The following is a 14,160-nucleotide window of genomic DNA, read 5'->3' as shown; positions in this document are numbered from 1 at the left end:
TTGTAGCCAATTTGTGTACAGCAAACTCCCACAAACAGCAACTTAGGTGATGTTGGTTGAGGAATTAATGTTGGCCAGAACACTGGCGGTTCTTCCTGATCTCTGAATTGTGTTGTCTAATCTTTTATGCCACCCTGAGAGGGCAGAAGGATGTCAATTTAATCAATTTCATCTAAAAGACAGCACCACTTGTAGTGCAACACTCTCTCTGTCAGCATAGATTATGTGTTCAATTCTCTGATTGGGGCATGACCTAATGATCTCCTGACACAGGGCAAGAGGTCTATCCAGTGAGTCAAGTCTGATATTTACAATTTAGGACAAGAGATGAATATGAGATTAATTAATGGCGCTACTAAGATATATGTTAGCAAATTCCCTGTTTTTGTGTTGTGTAGTATGAAACACATCAGTCTAGCACCTTGGAAATATTAGTTTGAAAAACATATGAACCACCTATAGAATGGATGATCCAATGTATTGATCATTAGTTTTGTTTAAACTGTTGTTGCTTTCCTTCAGATCTCCTGTCATCACCTCACTTGCCAAAAGAAACAACCTTTGACCCCCCCAGCAGTAGTGCAAATGGTAGTGGAAACTACTGTCCTGAATCCAACCTCCCTCTCCTGTCTGAAGCCCTTGAACGTTTCTGTCACCTCTCAAATCCGTGCCTATCTTTTGTTGAACTTCAATTTGAATCTCCCTAATCAAATTCACAGATGGTATCCTATGTGTCAGTGATAAAGGTGAACTATCCCTTCTTGTCCTTCTCGACCTATCTGCAACCTATGGTTGACCGCACAATCCTTTTCCAATGCCTTTCCTCAGTTATCCAATAGACGAGACTGTACTTGCCTGGCTCCATTCTTAACTATCCAGTCATAGCCAGAGAATCAGCTCAAGTTTCATTCCCCAGCCACCACCATCCCTCTCAAACTTGGTGTTGTATTTGACCCCTTGATGATGTTCCAACTACATATTCATGACATCACTAGGGCCACCTATTGTTACCTCCTAAATATTGGCGGATTCCACCCCTACCTTAGCTTATCTGCTGCCGATACCCTCTTCATGCCTTTGTTGCCTCTAGACTTGACTATTTCAATGCAGTCCCTGCTGGCCATCCCCACATTCTTTAATCCTTAAATTCTGAGATCATCCTAAACTCTGTTGGTATACCCTAATCCATTCACAATCATTCATTTCTGACCTACATTGGCTCTAGTTAACCAATGTCTCAATTTTAAAATTCTCATCATTGTTTTGAAATCCCTCCAAGGCTTTGCCCTTCCCGACCTCTATAATCTCCTCCAGCCCACAGCCCTCTGAGATATCCTCCTCCAATTCTTTCCTCCTGCACATCCCCAAATTTAATCACTCCACCATTTTCCTTGCCTTCAGCTGCTGAGGCCCTGAACTCTAGAATTCCCTCCCTAATCTGCTCTGGTTCCCTATCTCTCTGTTTTGAGACAGCACCTTTTACAGTGCAGCACTTCCTCAGTCAGCCTACATTACACGTTCAAACCTCTGGAGTTGGGTTTGACCAGATAGCCTCCTGACTCTGAGGCAAGACTTACTAAGTCAGACCTTAATAATTCAGGACAAGAGGTGAATGTGAGATTAATTAATAATACTAATCTATATGTTAACAAACTATTTTTATGTGGTGCAGTGTGCTCCTTAAAACCTACCTCTTTTAAAAAAGCTCTTGCTCATTTGTTTATCCCCTTACCTAGCTCAGTGTCAAATTTTGTTTGATGATGCTCCTGGCATGCATCCTGGGCATTTTATTACTCTAAAGGCACTTAAATAAATAGAAGGAGTTGTTGTTCCTGTCACAGAAGAATTGTCAATTTGCCTGTCCTGGCCTTACCTTGCAGAGAAAGGAGTAGAGGAAAGGTACGTGCCAGTAAGCTATTCATGTTGAAGCATGAATGTAGAAATTCAGTATAATCTGCTGCTTTGAAGATCTTTGGAGTGAGATAACTATGGAAGAACCTCCCAGCAAAAAACTTATGTTCTATCATAAACCCAGGATCCATAAAGATCTTAAGATATAAACTTCACATTCTTTGACATTCTCAGTGATGTACTGCGTATGATACTGTTTGTTTTTTGCTAGTCGGGTAATGTCTAGTGATTCATAAGTGGGTCAACTGCATTGGAGCCGTTAATGGCTCAACCTCACCATAAACAAAGGTTGTCAGATGTGAAGTAATATTTCTCAATTCTGAATCAGAGTTGACATTTGAAATTTGCTTGAAATGAAGCATTATGAATCATCTGACAGTGGAAAGGCATCAGCAGGAGGTAACACTTTTAACATAGCAAAATGCTATCATGAGAAACTATGAAATATGAAGAGGAATGAAGAAGGATTAGGTATCTCACTCTGTTATAATTCAGACTTCCAGATCAATCTTTCCGAGAACAGTCAATTCTACTTGTACTCTTAACGTGTACCCTGGATAAGTGGTTTTCAGTTTAACTGAAACCAGGCTATGTTCCTTATCCCATTCTACATCAATTATCCCACTATCTTTCTGTTCACTTCTGAGTTAGAAAACTTGTAATTTTGTGTAAATGTTTTCCTATTTACTGCCTGACCATTTATTTTATATTTGGACAAACCTTTGAGAGTGCTTCACCATCTCATGATATCCATTTTTGGTATTTGACCACTTTTTCACAACGTTGATTTTGTACAAAACGCTTCTTTTTATCTCCATTTCATTAAATTCCTCCCCCGGTTTAGTTTCTTTTGCCATGTCTCTCCTTAGTTGGCCCAAAGATTGTTGTGACAGGATAACAGCTCATTGTTATTTTGACATCTCTTTGCCCATTCAATTCCATAATATTTTGCTCTGCCTGTTTCTGGGATTGAGATGGAGCCTGGATATAGCTCGCTACAGGACATCTGGGGCCTTTGTGGATAAGCCGAGTGAACCTCCTTAGCCAATCAAGTTGAAGGATGGTCAAATGAACAGCCCAAGTCCTGAACAACGCCAGAATAGTGACTTCATTGTTAAATCAAGTGTATAAAGGGAAGTGAAGAGTTGTAAAGAAAGATGGAATATTTTATTTTATCTGCAAGATTTAAAACCTAAATGAATGAGACTCTACACTTTTAATAGTTAATTTTCAGTGCCAGAGAGGTTGATTGACAGTAATTAACATATCCTTTAAAGGTACTTGCATTGAAATGGACGAACCCCAACATTTTCTAGCCAGTTTACCTAATATCCACTACAAGTACAGGAACATCACTCTGCCCAATGGATGTGATTGAGGAACCAGAGAGTAAGATGCTGTTTTTGCAAAGCAAACGGTGAAGCAGTGCATTGTGGAGAAAAAACTTTAGATTTTGATGACCCCACAGCCCCATTTCCACCAGGCAGGAGACTTCGACGTCTTTTTTATTCATGCACAGGATGTGGGAGTCGCTGATTAGGCCAGTATTTATTGCCCATCCCTAATTGCCCATGAGAGGGTGATGCTTCTTGAACCTCTGCAGTCCATGTGGTGTAGGTACAGTGCTGTTAGGGAGGGAGTTCTAGGGTTTTGACCCAGCGACAGTGAAGGAACGGCGATATATTTCTATGTCAGGATGGTGAGTGACTTGGAGAGGAACTTGAAGATGGTGGTGTTTCTGTTGCATCTGCTGCCCTCACCCTTCTATGTGGTAGAGGTTGCGGGTTTGGAAGATGCTGTCGAGGGAACTTGGTGAGATGCTGCAGTGCATTTATTGATGGTACACACTGCTGCCACTGTTCATCGGTGGTGGGATGAATGAATGTTTATTGTGATAGGTGGGGTACCAATCAAGTGGGCTGTTTTCTCCAGGATGGTGTCGAGCTTCTTGAGTGTTGTTGGAGCTGCACTCATCCAGGCCTTGTATATGGCAGACCCGCTTTGGGGAATTAGAAGGTGAGTTACTTTCCACAGAATTCCCAGCCTCTGACCTGATCTTGTAGCCACAGTATTTATATGGCTAGTCCAGTTTCTGGTCAATGGTGATCCCAAGGATGCTGATAGTGGGGGAATTCAGCGATGGTAATGCCTTTGAATATCATGGGGCAATGGTTAGATTCTCTCTTTCTGGGAGATGGTCATTGCCTGGCACTTGTGTGACACGAATGTTACTTGCTACTTATCAGCCCAGCCTGAATATCATCCAGCACTTGCTGCATTTGGACAAGGACTGCTTCAGTATCTGAGGAGTCATGAATGATCCTGAACTTTGTGAAAGCATCCGCAAACATCCCTACTTCTGAACCTATGATGGAAGGAAGGTCATTGATGAAGCAGCTGAAGATAGCTGGGCTTCGGGCACTACCCTGAGACACTCCTGCAGTGATATCCTGTGGCAGAGATGACTGACTGCCAACAACCACAACCAGCTTCCTTTGTGCTAAGTTTGACTCCAACCAGTGGAGAGTTTTTCCCCTGATTCCCATTGATTCCAGTTTTGCTAGGGCTCCTTGATGCTACACTTGGTCAAATGCTGCCTTGCTGTCAAAGACAGTCACTCTCACCTCACCTGTTGAGTTTTGCCCTTTCAGCCATGTTTGGGCCAAGGCTGTAATGAGGTCAGGAGCTGACTGGACCTGGCAGAACCCAAACTGAGTGTCAGTGAGCAGGTTATTGCTGTATTCAATGCTGCTTGATAGCACAATCAGGAATCCTTCTCATCACTTTGCTGATGATCGAGAGCAGACTGATGAGGCAATAGTTGGATTTGCCCTGTTTTTTTGTGGACAGGACACACCTGAGCAATTTTCCACATTGCTGTGTAAATGCTACTGTTGCAGCCAGCTTGGCTAGGTGCACAGCTAGTTCTGGAGCGCAAGTCTTCAGTACTATTTCCGCAATGTTGTCAGGGCCCATAGCCTTCAGCCATTTCTTGATATCACATGGAGTGAATCGAATTGTCTGAAGACTGGCATCTGTGATACTGGGGACCTCAGGAGGAGGCCAAGATGGATAATCTATTCCGTACTTCTGGCTGAAGGTGGCTGCAAATGTTTCAGCCTTATCTTTTGCACTGATGTGCTGGGCTATCCCATCATTGAGAATGGGATATTTGTGGAGCCTCCTGCTCCAGTGAGTTGTTTAATTATCCACCGCCATTCAGGACTGGATGTGGCAGGACTCCGGAGTTTAGATCTAATCCACCAGTGTGGAATTGCTTAGCTCTGTCTATCGCTTACTGCTTCCACTGTTTGGCATGCAAGTCATCCTGTGTCGTAGCTTCACCGAGTTGACACCTCATTTTTAGGTATACCTGGCACTACTCCTGGAGTGCCTTTCTGCACTCTTCATTGAACCAAGGTTGATCTCCCAGCTAGGTGTAATAGTAGAGTGGGACATATGCTGGGCCATGAGATTACACATGGTGGTTGTATACAATTCTGCTGCTGCTTGTGGCCCACAGCCCCTCGTGGATGCCCAGTTTTGAGTTGCTAGATCTGTTCACCGTTTAGCTCGGTGGTAGTGCCACACAACACAATGGAGGGTATCCTTATTGTGAAGACGGGACTTCATCTCCTGGGTGTGCTGTTGTCATTTCTGGTGCCTAGATCGATGCTGGGTGGTCCACCCGGTTTCATTCCTTTCAGGCTTCATAGCAGTTTGATACAACTGAGTGGCTTGCTAGGCCATTTCAGAAGGCATTTAAGAGTCAACCACATTGCTCTGAATCTGGAGTGACATGTTGGTCAGACCAGGTAAGGATGACAGATTTCTTTCCCTCAAGCGTATTAGTAAACTAGATGGGTTTTTGCGACAATCAACAATGGTTTTGTGGTCACCATTAGACCAGCTTTTAATTCCAGATTTATTAATTGAATTTAAATTTTACCACCTGCCATGGTGGGATTTGAACCCATGTCCTCAGAGCATTAGCCTGAGCCTCTGATAACAGGGATGTTACCACTACGCCTCCCCAACTTCCTCTCATGGATGCTGCTGCGGGAAATTAAACTTCAGGACAATGATTGGAATGAGAGAAGTGCTAAGGTTTTAGTCACCCTTGTTTTCTCTTGTCTTCTAGGCCTGTCATGTGAAGGAGGGAGGCAGTGCGGGCCTTATCCCCAGTCAGTTGTTGGAGGAAAAGAGGAAAGCTTTTGTAAAGCGAGACTGGGATTTCTCCAGTTCTTCTGGTAAGTGCTGTGTGATCGAGGAGGAAATGTGTTCGCATTTCACCTTGCAAAACAGATTCTGACATTCTTGGCTAAAAGAAGTAAGTTATGATAAAATGCTTAAGCGTAATAATTCGTAACTGCATTCATTGGCATTGCTAAATGAGGAAAGACCAAAGTCCGTCTAGTTGGCCTTCTAACATCCTGATATTGTCATGATGCAACTAGCAGGAGAGCAGCTGACAAGACTGGCACAAATTTACTGCCAAGGTGGGTAATAAAATGAATTAAGTACCTCCAGGAACAATTTCCCAGAGGGAACAACCTGTTCGGGCCATTACTCTTATTTCTCAGTTTTACTGGTTTTCTATTTTAAGGTATACAAGACCAGTTCAGACCAGTACTCTTATTTCCCAGTTTTTACTGGTTTTTTTTCATTCTGGGTTACTATCTAAAAGAATGAGTCTTCACCATTTCATTGTTCTCATTCTGGACCTCCATGTTTGAGTGGCTTGACAACACCATAAATCACATTGTTAACAAAGTCCTTATGATATGAATTATCAGCCCGAAATGGTTGTGGTGGGATTCATGTACATTAGCCGTGTAAATTCAGTAATTCGTTTCAATGGAGAAGCTCACAGAAAAGTTGCAGACTTTTTCGGAGGAACAACATGAATAGTTCAACAAAATTGGAACTTGTGGCACTTAAGGTGGAAGAATTCCTGAAAAAGATTGATCATTATCCAGCATAGAACCCAGCTACATATTTGAGAAGTACCACACATGCCACTATCAATAATGCATACTGCACTACAGAGGTTGTACTGGTTTGAGCCACCTCTGGACTGATGGTGCACTTCACTCTTATCATAACAAACACTGCTAAGTGATAATCAATCTGATGAAAGGCACAAATTGTTGGATTGTTTTTTACGAACTGACAATCACAGTTGAACTCACCATTGGTTTTTCAGCAATTTCGGGGCCAATAGGCATTCAGATGGAATCTTTTGTCCTCTATTTTAACAAAAAGACAGAGTAACTTAATTCGAATGTGCTAACATCGCAGGGTAATTTAAACCTTTTGGTACTGTAAGCGGATTTTTAATTGTTTAAAGCAATCTGTGTCCATTCCAACCGTGAATATGCAGTATTTCATTTTATCAACAGGTGCACTATGTGGAAGTATGGGTGGAAAAAGGAAGAAGAAGATGATGTATCTAACCACCAAAAATGCAGGTAACAATCAACTAAGTTGGCATGTTGATACATTGGGCAGAATTTTCCTGTCAGCATGCGGGGCCGGGGCCCACACGCCGATGCGTGAAATGATGCGCAGTGACATCGGACAAGCGTCCCGACATCATCACACGCCATCGCGATATTTTGGTGGGCGGGTGCACGGCAATCTCTGTTGCATGCCTGCCATTAATTAACGGAAATTTTGAAATTTCGTTCATAACATGTCGCTGCTCATCTGACAGAGTCACACGAAGGGATATGTTTTTAACATTGGTAAGTATTTTATTTTTGAGTTAATCTTCAGCTCTCTGAGGCAGTTCTGTGCCTCAGGGACCTTTCAGTGCACACACCCACGCGCATGCGCAAACTTCAGCATTCACCCTCCTCCCGCTCAGCGTTGGAGCGCGCGTTAATCAGCCAGCCAATCGTGAAATCGATGTCGGGGTCCGATCGCTGGCGGCGGCCAGCTTCACGATTGCTCCCAGGCCTGCCCGACAAGGTAAAAAATCCTGGCCTTGATGGTAATTTAATGATGCACTGGTCTTTATGAAAAGTTGCTGGTGGGTGTGAACTTTTTTGCCTCAGGATTGGCAGGAAAGAACCATGAATTCTTGGTATTATGGCCACGTCATTTGTTGAAAGAAAGATTTATATTTACATAGCACCTTTGAAAGCTCGGGGCATCCCAAAGTCTTTTACAACCAATTGTGTACGTTTTGAGGTGTAGTCAGTATTATAATGTAGGAAACATGGAAGCCAAGTTGCCCCCAAAACAGCAATGACCTGTTAATCTGCGTTGCTGAAATTGCTTGAGGGATAAATATTTTGCCACGACGCCGGAGAGAACTCCCCTGCTCTCCGTTGAAAAATGGTTCAGTGGGACCTTTTCTGTCTTGAGAGGGCAGTTTGATATCTCACCTGAAAGACAGTCACTCCGATTCCCTTGGTACCACAATGGGGTGTAAGTCTGGATTGTATGCCTAAATTCTGTACAAATTAGAGATAAAGTGATATATTTCGTACAAATTAGGGCATTGTGTAGGGTGCCCTTGTAACAATTTTTTCCCCCTTTGTTTCTGTCTTTGAGTTTTTCTTGCCATTGTCTCTTCCCTTTTAGTTGTGCCATTTGTTGAATCCTTGCTGGGGTATAGTCCTGTGAGATGCATCCTTTGGCATTTCCCCCAAGCAGTTGTCCTTGAGTATTGGCAGACTGTTTGATTATGGGCAGCATTTTAATGGTGCCTGATCCTGCAGGACAACCTACAAGAATTTGAGGAGTGGTCAGGAGCGAGATTAACGGGGGATGGTTGGTTGATATTCCCATCCCCAACACCAGGGCATCGGGGCTTAATTGTAGTGCTTCCAACTGCTTTATCTGACTCAGCACAGATCAGTGAATGAACCTGGGTCTTTCTGTTCTGCACCATTCAACTACTTTTTGAATTGATTTATTGAGCATTGAACTTGCTTACATTGTATGCTAGATTTTTGATCGATACGAGAGTCAAGGTTTATGGGGGTGATGGCAGGAAAGTGGAGATAAGGCCACAATCAGATCAGCCACGATTTTATTGAATGGCAGAGCAGTCTTGTTGGGCTGAATGGCCCACTCATGCTCCTATTTCTTAAGGTCTTACAATTTACAAAGGAATAATTACAATCATTCCTTTACCAGTTTTTAGCTATAGAAAATAAAAGCATCACTAGAAATATTAATATTCACAAAGTTGCCATTACCCTGTTATACCCTACATCTTTCCCCATACCATTTATTACTTTTAGAAATGAAAGTTCATTGTGTCACCCACGACACACAATCTAGTGAATGTCAAAAACATGTCAAAAAATAATAAATCCGCAAAGCCTTGTAATACTTTTTAGTCTATGGGCTGACACACCAGTGCAGTACTGAGTGAGTGTCACACTGTCAGAGGTGCCATCTTTAGAATGAAGCCAAGGCCCCTATCTGCTCTCTCAGGCACATATAAAATATGCTACTATCTTGAAGAAGAGTAGGAGATTTAAACCATGCATCCTAGCCTATGTTTCTGCTCCCTGTTGTGGCCGATGGTAAATGCTGAGCTGCTCAAATCCCAAAGGGAAACTTGAAACAACTGCCACAACTGTTTTACAGTTTGAATAAATTTTGAGAAGCATGCCTTGAATTCACTGGTAATAATACAACCGAGTTTTATAGGTTTTTTACTAAACTAAACCTTTATTGATAGAAGAAATTATTTTAAGTGCATACATAGATCTACAAGTTACTGCTGTGATAACTTATAAATCCTTTAATTAATCTAACTCTAGTTACACTTTGGTTAAGGCAACAGTAAGACACATAGGCCAGAATTTTTCCGTCGGCGAGTTGGGGGCGGGGCCCACTCGCTGACGCGGGGTGACATGGGGAGGATCCCCCGACGTCATCCCACCCCATTTAAATATTCAGGAAGGCGGACGGACAGCGAAATCAGCTGTCCGCCCGCCGACCTGTCAATGGCCAATTGAGGCCAGTGACAGGATAATTAACTCAATTAAAGGCCCTGCCCGTCCAATCTTAAGGATGGCAGGCCAGGAGCCCCAGCGAGCAATAGAACAAGTATGAAACCTCATCCACTGGCGGGATGAGGGTTCATGTCTGTTTTAAAAATCTTTAATAAGCTTTATGTCATATTTATTAACATGTCCCATCTCGTGTGATATTGTCACATGAGGGGGACATGTTAATCATTTTTTTATTTTTCCATTTTTGAGGTTTTTTAAACTGTCACCAATCTCCCTGAGACAACACTTAGCCTCAGGGAGCAGTGCGCTCTTTTGCGTGCACTTTGACAGTTGTGGAATCCCTCCCCCTCGCACAGGAAGCGCATAGCGCTTCCCATCGGGCAGGCCACTGGCCGGGCCTTAATTGGTCCTCCCACTCAAAATGGTGGCGGGGCCCGTTTCGGCGCCTGAGTTCGGCTGCCCGCCCGCCGCTAAGCCGGTGGTGCCTGCCCACCCATTGAGGGCTAAGTTCTGCCCATAGACATTAAAAGACGCAAGCGAAGAAACATGATACCCTGAACAATCCAATTCAAAGTGAGTTTTATTAACTTCAGCAGCATGAGGCGTAAATGCTGAAGACGTTTCACACCTGTTAGATCTTAAAATGCCTTCCCTTACATAAAGCCTTCTCTCCTTTATACATATTTTCTCTTTTGAATGCAAATTCCCATTGTTTCACTATGTCTTTGGACTTTACTTCGTTGATCATAAAAATTTATCATGGTACTAATTTAACCAGTAATCTTTGGGAAAAATAAACACACTGCTAAACTTCTGCTGGTTAGGTGTAATATTTCACTCCCTCTCTTTGAATTCAAGCTGGTCTGGTTTATTTTAAAATGCAAATGTCCTTATTACGCCTTACATTCTCAACTTCCCCCATGTTTAGGTACTTAAGATTCCAAACCTAGCTAATCTTCTAATACATCAAAGCCTTCAGAGCAGCTGCCTTTAATCCAATTAAATCTCACACACATACAGACACATATAGACATAGATACCACTATTTTACAATAAATTCCAATAACATTATTATATCTTCCTGACACTCCCCCCCCCCCGCCCCCGAAGAAAAATGACTCAAAACAGATTTGATGGTTGTTGCTGTCTGTGGGAGCTTAGTGTGCACACACTGGCTGTTGCATTTCTCTACATTAGAACAATGACGAACCTGAGAAGTACCTAATTGCCTGTAAAGTGCTTTGGGACATCGTGAGGTAATGAAAAGTGCTATATAAATGCAAGTCCTGTTTCTAACAGACTTTATCATGCAAAAACTGCAGCTAGTTTAAATTGAGAAAATTCTCAAGTGTTATGATTTTATTTCCGTGCATAGATTGTTCAACTAAAGGATAGCAGCCAGAATTGAACAAATTAACACAGTTTTATAACAACTCATTACCATTGCAACATGCAGATCATAGATCAGGCATGGTTAGCACTCCAGATTAATCATTACTGGTGAAGTAAAACTAAAGCAGAAATTCAGCATGAAAACAATTTGCAGCAAATTAAAAGATCAACAACAAAATGCAACAAAAAACCCACAAAGAGGAGTAAATGAAGAAAATTAAGTACTAAGGCAGCAGACAAGCTAATGGTTCAAATTTGTAATGGGCGGTAGCACCTGGTGTGATTGCAGTGAATCCACAGCCAGTTCACATTCCACCTGATTTTCCTTTTCAGTTGGGGTTGAGTGTAACATGTGCAGCTGATTCTATCATGTTTTACCAGATGAATATACGTCCCAAGATTTCATAGGTAAAAAGCACTGCACTGGCCCTGAAACAAAGAATGCTGAATAAAAGTGCTTTTTCTCCATGTGCAGCTGTCAACTGCTAATTAAGGTGTGTTACACAATAAAAGAACACTGGTATACTTGTGAGACGCACATCTTCATTCTTAATTCAACTGTCATAATCCAATATTATGAGACTCAAAATACCTTTGCACATTTTGGTGATTGCTTTGTTAACGTTTCATATAGGGTCACCCTGAGCTAACTTATGGTAGTTATTGTATCCTTGTTTATGAACGTGTTGAGTCTCTCGTATTCTCTGTCCCCTTCTCTCTCTCTTCTTTCTCCTGTGCTGTCTCACTGACCTCCGGACGCTCGTGCGAAGTCAGCACGCGATATTTTAAGTGCTGGTGTGTGGGCTCCACCACCCGAATGCCAGCCAGAAAATTCTGCCCAAGATGTTTAACCATGCTTAGCATTTATCTTGAACAACAAGTTAATGATGTCGGAAATTTTCTCTACTCAGACCACAAATATTATTACACTGCAGACTTTTCTCAGATTCCTATCAGGCCTACCTGTATTTAAAAGAAAAGCTGTTGATTTTTATATTATGCTTTTTTTTTGGTCCCTCTGAAATCTATAACTACCTTACACTGCCAGAATCATGGACCTGTACCCATCTACCTTTCAGAATCTTTTTGTTGCTTTAAAAATATACAATTTGTTTTCATAAAATAAAAGTAAAATACTGCAGTTGCTGGAAATCTGAAATAAAAACAAAAAATGCTGGAAAAATTCAGCAAGTCTGGCACCAACCCTGGAGAGAGACACAGAGTTAACATTTCAAGTGCTGCTCTGAAGGAGAGTCACATGTTGACTCTGTCTCTCCCCCCACAGAAGGTGCCAGACCTGCTGAGTTTTTCCAGCATTTCCTGTTACAATTTTTTTCATTCCTCTTCACCCATATTAGTTTCCTCCTGTGTTCTTGTGTTCCTCTGGAACTTTTCCCATCTGAGAATATGGTCAACCAATTAATTCCTTTAACTCTGGCAATAGTCCTGTACAACCACAGTCACCAAAAACTAAGGGCAGAATTTTGCCCTTGACGGGTGGGCGGGCAGCCGATTGCCGCCACCAAAACGGGCTGCTCCGCCATTTTGTGCAGGTGGGCCAGCGGGTTAGCGACTCCTGTGTAGAACGGGAAAATCATCACGGAGGTGGGCGTATTCAGACTGCCGGTTCCAATGGGGAACAGGCAGTCTGTATAAAGAGTGGCCAGGCAGCTTCTTTGAGGCAGTTCACCATGGCCACTCAGAGAGAGAGAGACAGGTGGCTCTCAGAGCACAGGAGCAGGAGGAGGGGGGCCAGGCTGAATGATAGGCCAGTGGGGGGGGGGCCACTGTGCCCCTCACTTCTCTGATGCCTGCCGTGCTGTCCTCCTCCAAGAGGTGTCCAGCCATCAGAATATATTGTATCTGGAGGATGGCCTCCCATGTCACCAGGCAGGCGTGGCAGGAGGTGGGTGAGGCAGTAATTGCCCATGACGATGTGCGGTGCACAGGAACACAGTGCCACAAATGATTCTTTGATTTGCTGCACTCTGGAAGTGTGAGTACCATGTTGGCCTTGGCCATTTTACCCAGAAGGTAGCCTTAGCCTTGAGGCCACCGCCACCCCCCCCACCCCCCCCCCCCCCCCCCCCCCCGCCCCTCTCCCACCCACCCATGTCTTAGTGTCGTTACTGCATTGGGCATTTGGCACACGCTGGGTGGGCAAACAGATAGTGACCATGCTTACATCAGCCTTAGTGGTTGAGGAGAAGATGGGTTCTCCCCGCTGCATATGTTGGTGTTTGTCACATTTAAGTAGTCTGGGGGTAACCTGCAGGAGAGGCAGCTAGATACATACTCAGAACTCCAACACATGTCATATTGATGGTGATGAGATGGTGCAAGGGGAGCCTCCAGGTGTCGTGGCCAAGAGCCACCTGCTGGCGTCGGCGCCGCACCTAGTTGTGCCTCCTTGCCATGGGCGCTAAGACCCGTGTGTTATTCAAAGTGATGGAGGCGGAATGTGTCCAAGGTGGCCGTTGGGGGAGGGGATTGGGAGCAGCCGTACTATCTTCTGGTGACTAATCACCAGTAGTGTGGACAGGAGCCGCTGGAGGCCTCAGATGGGCCACTGTGGTTGGGGTGCGGCGTGCGCGTGCAGAGTACATGAGCGATCAGCCCCAATAAATGCTCTTCTCTGTTCTGCAGGCAAAATCTGAGCACAATCCCAGGGAGCGCCAGACGACTGGTGGTGGGCACGCCCTGCTCCAGCGCCTCACCACCTTCTAGGAGTAAGTCATGGAGCTGGGGAGGAGGCAGACGGCCAGGTCGGCAGGTGTCGGCGAGGCTGGGGTCCAGCGGCCAGGTATCTGAGGTCCCCAGTCCCATCCACTCTGTCTACCCACCATCCATACCACTGATGGTTGCTGCAATTGTTAAT

The 14,160-nt window shown here is 43.8% G+C and overlaps 1 protein-coding gene across 1 annotated transcript in view; it reads left to right on the top strand.

The window, feature by feature from the left end:
• mpp2b (membrane palmitoylated protein 2b) overlaps window positions 1-14,160 on the top strand; it is a 524,997-nt gene that overhangs the window by 492,549 nt on the left and 18,288 nt on the right. The window contains exons 8-9 of the mRNA XM_041173430.1: window positions 6,053-6,161; window positions 7,314-7,382. Coding sequence (XP_041029364.1) covers window positions 6,053-6,161; window positions 7,314-7,382 — 178 coding nt within the window. The remainder of the gene's footprint in view (window positions 1-6,052; window positions 6,162-7,313; window positions 7,383-14,160) is intronic.

Source organism: Carcharodon carcharias, chromosome 23 (assembly GCF_017639515.1).
Source record: "Carcharodon carcharias isolate sCarCar2 chromosome 23, sCarCar2.pri, whole genome shotgun sequence".
NCBI classification, from domain to species: Eukaryota; Metazoa; Chordata; class Chondrichthyes; order Lamniformes; family Lamnidae; genus Carcharodon; species Carcharodon carcharias.
The sequence above is the reverse complement of the archived record's forward strand: the minus strand, read 5'-3'. Positions and strand labels throughout refer to the sequence as shown.